Source organism: Anneissia japonica, unplaced genomic scaffold (assembly GCF_011630105.1).
Source record: "Anneissia japonica isolate Jap-2015-1 unplaced genomic scaffold, ASM1163010v1 scaffold287778_len1315358_cov176, whole genome shotgun sequence".
NCBI lineage: Eukaryota > Metazoa > Echinodermata > Crinoidea > Comatulida > Comatulidae > Anneissia > Anneissia japonica.
The window spans coordinates 880268-888539 of NW_022702824.1; the positions used below are offsets into that span (position 1 = coordinate 880268).

General features: G+C 32.3%; 1 protein-coding gene across 1 annotated transcript in view; it reads right to left on the reverse strand.

Moving 5' to 3' along the window:
- LOC117104064 (poly(A) RNA polymerase, mitochondrial-like) overlaps window positions 1-8272 on the reverse strand; it is a gene marked incomplete in the record, with an annotated part of 12290 nt that continues 4018 nt past the window's right edge. Inside the window, 5 exon segments of the mRNA XM_033244721.1 lie at window positions 1-1175; window positions 2906-2983; window positions 4214-4437; window positions 5704-5915; window positions 8128-8272. Coding sequence (XP_033100612.1) covers window positions 814-1175; window positions 2906-2983; window positions 4214-4437; window positions 5704-5915; window positions 8128-8272 — 1021 coding nt within the window.

Genomic DNA, 8272 nt, shown 5'->3' on the forward strand with positions numbered 1-8272 from the left:
AAAAGAAATGTTGTTTGTTGAGAATGTCATGACGTTTCGATTGAGTTGCTTCAATATGGATACATCATGACTATATATGGACATGCAACAGTTTTTTTGTCAAAGAAAAATTGATAATGTGGACAGTGTTTAACATTAGCATAAAGCTATGTTCACATCAAGCACCTGAATACGGTCCACAGCCCGGACAAGAAATCGTGAGTTGTTATTTTTATTTTAACACTGCATTCACATCGTGCACGGAACACGGTTATTCGGGGTCAAGTACGTATGCGTTTGATTATTTCGAACCAACCAAGCTTCTAGCTGATTGGTCTAACGAAAAAAAAATGTACGATTTCACGATAGAAATGGCTCTCAGATCCATAGCTCCAGATTCGGATCCAGGATATGTTGTGAACATAGCTTAAATGTTTCCGATACATAACCACCTACAAAGCTGCAGCTTGTTATCCAACTAGACATATTCAACAAATTTGTTTCAAAAATAATATCATATACTATAACATAGTGTGTAAATCTTCAATATTCTCAGAATAATTTGCAAGATGGGAATAAAAAAAAAAACGTAATCTACAAAATAATTTCTTAATGCAAATGAGAATTTATACTTTAGACTGCAATAACAGTTCTTACATCTCTTATGTATTCTGGAAGATAGAATAACAACAACCACATAAAAATTTGTCTGTAATTCATTCATTGGCATTATGTTGTCGATACCTTGACGTCTCAATTATGCAAATTAGGTCAAGTAATGACTTAAAATGGCTCTTTGAATCCACCATTACTGCCATAGAGATTTGCATTCGTTTAATTTGGAAACAAACCAAGAACACGTCCTACACGTTTACCAAATGCGGCAACATTTTGCTCTTTCTGGATTTTCTCTAGTTTTCTCGGAGTTAAAAACAACATGCCGATTCCCCAAGGTGTTGAATCCAAAAATCCAGGCTGATCCATTACCCACAATGCCTCAGCTGCAGATGACCTCAATTTGGTGACAAGTGCTTTAGTGACATTTTTACAACAGTTCAAATGGTACACTAGTGGGTTTTCAATAAACAACGGAAAACGAGAGTCGTTGTGGAATACTGAGCCATGCCGTACAGATAGTCCTTGGTTACCAAAATCAAATTTTGTACAGAAAACAAAAAATTCATGGAGTAGGTCGGCTGAAAAAAAAAAGAAGAAAAATATCATCAACTGTCACTTAGCAATATGCCATTTCATATTTTCACATGCACATATCTGTGTCAAAGTTCAATGGATATAAAGCCTGTGTCAAAGTTCAATGGATACAAAACATAAATGTTATAATATTACCTAAATTTTTACAAAGCATTACTAATTACAGCCTATTCTAATGATACTGTACTCTAAAAATAAATTGCAAGATTTTGTCTTTATATGTCTTTACCTGTGACATAGGTATGTGAAGTTGAAACTACAAGCTGGATTATTAAAACCTATCAATGGTACAGTAAGCAACCTCATCCAGATACAGATATGACAAAATTAATTATATTTTATATTGGAAGAATCATGGTAATCATTAATATAATAATTGAAAAGACAAAAATAATGCAAAGAATGATAGAGAGTAATGGAATAGCCAAGCTGTTGAAAAATACCCACTCGACTCTAAAGGAAGTAGAAGCAGCTGTCACAGAGACATATATAATTAATTAATGGTTATGAAAAATATTATAATACCGTAGGCCTACCACTCTAATAAATAATGTCAAGACATAATAATTATAGTAATGACGTAAGATTTACATATTAAAAGGGAATATCATTTCTATAATCAAGTAAATAAAATAATAGTCATAATTGATGATAATAATTTTAAAAATAGTAATTATAAGACTAGTATATCAACAGCAATAATAACAATAATTATACCTGTAATATCAACACAAATAATAATATCATAACTACAATTATAACAATTATAATAACAATAAAAATTATACTATAAATAAATTATTGAAAATAATAATTGTAATAACAATAATAAAAATAATAAAATAATAACAATAACAATTAACAATAAAAATAGTAACAATACAAATAATAATAAAAATAGCAATAACAATAATAATATTAATAACAGAATAATAATAATAATAATAATGGATGATAATAATTTAAATGAGTGCTTTACAGATTAAGGAAAATGTCCTCATTTTTAAGACAGTCAAGAATGTACTCAATTTAATATTTGCTATTTTCTTTAATGAAGATTAAAATGGAATCTTAAATATTTTAACCAGCAATCTATCATTAGCCAAGTATTTGGGCATTTAATTTGCCATAGTAATGAAAAATTAAGCTACAATTCAACTGGCTCTGCCGCCCTTACCCCACGTGGTCCACCTTTACACACCACCCCTACCCCAACGGCAATCCTGGATATGGCCCTTGTATTCCTAACAATTGATGGAAAATGGATTAATTTCATTCCCCACATTCAACTCTCAGGTGCACATTCATATTACAAGAATATAATAAAGTGCATTATCATGGAAACAAGAAATTTAGCAAGCCTTTGACTCAAACTTATGACCTTTCAATTTGAAGCCCCAAGCCTTACTGTGCATTATATACTTACAAATAATAAACTGCACTATTACATACCAGAAATATATAGAAAATATTGAAATTGACATAAAATGCTTTCAACTCAGGGACATTACATTCACAATGTACATTAGGCTGAAGAAACGCTGACATACTTTGCCTGACTTTGCAGTGTGTCCTGTTTCACTACTTATTATAGAGAACATATATATTCGGATACAATTTCATGTGCAAAATCAGTTCCAATTATGTCAGAGATTGTTAGTATCTCCATAAAAGAGGTGAGGAAATTCAAAATGATCACAAAAAGTCTAATTACCTAAGCTTGTGTCATCTGCTTGATGTGGGAAACCTTTTAAATCAGGAAATGAATAGTCAATGTCGTCGAAAGATAAATCTGAAAAATAATAGGTATTAATTCAAATCTATCAAAAACTTTAAAGCAATATGGTAATTCAACTTCAGTGAACATAGAAATAATTTATATCTATGTTTTTGAAATATTATTTTTACTTTGATTTATTTATAGTATCACAGTGTTATTGTTTCAAATTGTGCAATTTAATGCAAACATGAGACACTGATATAATATCTCAATTTATATGTCTTTGCAGTACTTTTAGGTTTGTCAACTATTACATAACCAAAGGCATGGTGTATATGAAACAAATCATTTACACTGCATATTAATTTCATTGATTACACTATATATATACTGTCTCTTATACACATCTAGATGTGTATAAGAGACAGCACATAGGGTGTCTATAAAACGAAGAGGATCTACAATGATATAGCAATTTCAGAAAATTTTTTATTAAACTGTAAACAGCTTCCTCAAGTCTGTTCCCTTTGAACTATTGTTATCAAGATAAAATTTAACTGACTCAGTACAAGCATAATTTAAATGTTAAACATTCTACTGCTACTGCTTCTGCTACTTTTACTCTTACTGTTTAGTTTTTATTTCTACTGCTGCTACTACTACTACTTTTATACATTTTGAGTCAGTTTCCCATGCAAAGCACAAATTTTTCTTTTCATCATTTGATGGCAGATCTCGCGCTTTACGGTCCTGTGTCCACCCATGTCTTAAATTTCAATGAAGTATTTTGCTAATTTTACTCTTTTAATTTATTTTTTCTCTGTTTATATGAATTGTATAATATTTCAAAACATTCAATTCTTTTGCAATAAATTTATACTGAATCTTTAATCTTAAAAATATACAAAACAGCAGACAATAATGTTTGTCAAATCAAAGAGAAAGCAACGCAGGACACCATAAGAGATTACACTTCAAAGCACATGTTTCCTGGTTCGGATACTTGCTAATGCTGATCAAAGCTGCGTGTCCTTGGATAAGAGGCACCACTCTAATTAATTCATCTTTCTGAAGGGAAATTAAGCCGTTGGTTCTGTAAAAATTATGGTTCTGGGCACGAAAGTGCAGGATTTGGAAAATAGTAGAGGATTGTCTGTCAATGCAGTCTAATTTATTTCCTGTCAGTCTGTGCCGTGTTGAAGGTAATGGGGTTTACTAAAATAGTGATAGGCGCTATTGACAATCCAATAGATAAAATCAATTAAATTAAATTGAAATACTAAATCAAATTAGAGATGTTACCTGCGTTGATTAAATCCACCAGTTTTGGCAAGATTGGCACTCGCCTCGTTTGTAGGAATACAACAACAAGAAGTGTTAGAGGATAGTTGGTGATCCACTGCCCTGGATTTTTATTCGTGAGTCCATGATACCGACACCAATGTCGTATTAGAAACACTAGTGGTTGTACCCGTTTATCCAGTTTGCTGAAAATGTACAGCATTTCCGAGCTGTCAATAGCACCTCTGTAAAGAAAGAATTTAACAAATAAATTGTGAAAAATAAGGGGAAAAATGTGTCTGAAAATTCTTTTTAACTCAAAAATATGGTAACTAACTATAAAATGTGCAAAATAAATACAATTATTAACAATAGAAATAATAAATAGATAAAATTTATTAATTGATAACAATGTTAAATATCTTTATACATTTAGATTGTAAACTACCACCTTTATTACTGAAAAACCTGGCTATACCTTTGATCTTACTATGTTATTATGGTGTCTTTTAGAATCACATAATTTACTGAAAAAAACTCCAAATGTGAAAATAAATAACATTTGACCGAGGTCAAATCACAGTAATGTACATGCAAAGAATACTTTTTGTACCGTGGGAACAATTGTTTGCAGGAACTTTTCTAAGGAAACTAGTAGTTAGTAGGCCCAGTATCAAACACTTCAATACTCTTTATTGAGTCATTTTTTCGGGCTTATTAAATATGAAATAGCTTTAAATGTCTGCGCTCGACATCAACGGTACTACCCAGAAACTCTGGGCCTAGATCTGTCAATATCGTTTATTAATTGTACCGTAAAGTACACCAAACAAAGCAAGCATTCTTTATCGTCGTCTTCTCAATCTCTTCATAGCTACACTAAAGCACCATTATGATATACATTTACATAATTAGAATGATTTCTTGGCCTATCCATTTCGCGCAAAAAGGGTCAGTCACCTGTTAGGGCAACAAAACGGATGTTTTGATGCTGAAACACTGCATTGTTGTCCATAATTTTGCATGATGGGATAAAATATGTGGAGGGAATCTTAAGATAATTTATCAGAGAAATAATCAATGCTGTGGAAACACTGCCTTCAATATATTCATCTTCTCCACATTATAGATTACCAGTCATGTCGTCACAACACCAGGTGGTGCCCTTTACGCCTGAATGACTTCAAAATCTTAATGGTTTAGAATAGGTTTTCTGGAATAAGCATTTTAAAACCTAACAATTTACCATCAAAATGTACTAAAAACATGAAAAGCTTGCATTTTGCATTATATTAGTTATCGAACACACATTTAATCATCAATTAACATTTACAAAAAAAAATTAAGATACAACTTCTTAATAATTACGTTAGAAATTGGGATCAATGGTTTGTGAATTATGAGTAAAAGTTTTACTAATTACTCAGTTTCAGTTTAACATTTAGTGGCAGTATGCTGGTTCTGGGATGCCAAGCCTCAAATTTGTATTCTTTTGAAGAAGGCCTACTTACCGATTGTTTGCAGTAAGGTCACATGATAGTCCAAGGGCCTGATGCTTGAACTTGACCAGTGGACATGTTGCGTGTAGAATCTTCAGCACATTGGTACAATGCGGAACACACTTTTCAAGATATTTTGACAAAGTCCTAAGTGTGTTCTGCGTGGCTATACGTTCGTTGTCTGCAGAGCTTTGATCATATTCTACCTTGAATTTCTTAGCACTCTGTAGTAAATGATTAGAAGGTTAAATTTTATGTCAATTTAATATACAAAATAAAAAGGGCATCTTATAAGCCCTGAAGCTTTGTAAAACAATAATGAAATTGATACAGATAATGATAACGATGGCGATGACAATGATTACGATGACAATGGAAGTGCTGATGAGGATTCAATATCTGCAATTACACAGACATAACAATATAAAAAATGACGATGACGATGATGAAAATGGTGTTGATGGACGGATTTTTTCGATGTAAACACCAAGGATAACCCACAAAAGTTTGAAGAAGACTTATTTCCTGTGGGGTCCTTCTGGTGGTGATTGGGCAGTACACCAGGAGACAATCATCCATTCTTTTCCGAAGAGTGTACTGCGTTCTTTAACATGCACATGGGCCATAATGCACACAGGACCAACGGCTTAAACGTCTCACCCGAAAAGCAGTGCTATATTGTAACTTGGACTTCAGCCGTCCAGCTGAGACACAAGGAGAGCAGCGATGGAAATTGAACCGGGGACCTAGAGATCTCCACGGTTCAGCGCACACACAGTGGCTACCACTAGTTTAGCCGACTGAACTAAGCTGCTCTCTAAAATGTTGTGATGACAATGACGATGATGACAATGAAAACAATAACGATGATGGTGATGATAATGATGAAGATGCAGAAGATGATGATGATGATGTTGATGATGATGGTAACAATGGTGGTGATTAGAACACTGATGAGAATGATGATGCTGATGATAACGACGATGATGAATAAATTGGGAGAATTTTATGTGTTTTTCATTTAGTTTTTGTTAATTTGTTCATTTCATATAATTTATTCAATTGTAATTCGATCATTACACTTCACCTATTCTGCTACATTTTATTCAATTGTAATTTGATCATTACACTTCACCTTTTCTGCTACATTAACACTCATTTTATTCAGTGGCGGATTCAAAGGGGACCTCAGGAAGCCTGGGCCTCTCTAAATTATATATAAAAAAAAGAAAATTACATCCAATGTCTAGGAGTGCCATTTTCAGCCATCTAAAGATACCTTAATCATACAGTTTCTTATTCAGGTATACAGCAGTTTTGTATTTTCTGTTTTTTTGTGAGACAATGAAAACAATAACAATTTATAACAAAACTAAACTAAAAATCAACAAAAAGTAAATAGAAAGTAATAAAATTATTAAAAATTTGTCAACTACATAGTTTTATAATACATGATAAACCATTTTTTGTATTAATTCCATTACAACATATTATTTTAATTTAATAAGCTGCAGGATTATGCATACAATGTTTAAATAATGTGATAATAAAAAACTTATATTAATTAGTCTCTTGTCTTTGTTTTCATACAATGTTGTTTTAAAACTCACTTGCTCTGCTATGCACAATATTTGGATCAATGTCAATATTCCGCATTCCAAAATTATTGACCGCAGACGATCCAAATAGCAACACTTGAGATTACATTATTATCATTGTAATTAGTAATTAGAAAACAGCGTAGCACAGTCACTCAAGCTGGTCATACTAACTACTGTGTGTGCGCTGAACCAGAGATTTTAGGTCCCTGGCTCTACTTCATCAAGCTGCACTTTTTGCAAAATACTATAGTACAAAGAATTTAGTTAAGAGAAGTTTAAGCTGATGGTTATGAGTAAAACATGATCGATATGCATGTTAAAGAACACTGCAGTCTACAGAAAGTGCAAAGTAATATATATTGAAATAGTGTCAAAATATAGCACTAAGGGTTCCCCGTTTTGTGACTACCAGCCAAAAATTCCTAGGCATAAAATGAACCTTTTTTTATCCATTAGGCGAGATTTTAAATACCTTGTTTGCAAACTTATTTTTTTTAAAGATTGTTAGAGGAGGGCAGAAAAAAAATTAAAATAAAATTTTGTGTTCTTATTCTCGGTGGGGAAAATGAAAATAAAATTTTAATGGTTGTAAACAGTGTAGCAATAGAATGGTTAAATACTTTAAATTTATATAATTAGGAAGAAATATACATATTTTTGGAGATTTCAAGGCAGTGATAGGCATAGTAAAAATAAAGAAAAATTTTTCCGTGGCAGTGGGTGCTCTGATTGGCCAAATATAAAATTGGATTTTTATTCAAAATCATCATTATTAACAGGCGGCGTGTTCACTGAACAAGGTATAAAAAAAGTCTCGCCTTACTTCACAACTCACCTGCGCCACTGGAATCATACCGTGGCCAATCTTTGGATCGATAAACATATCAACATCACAATTTCGCTTTCCAAAATTATTGACCGATGACCCAAAAGGCAATACTTCACATTCTGGAAACATTTTGCGACAGGCATCTTCTATT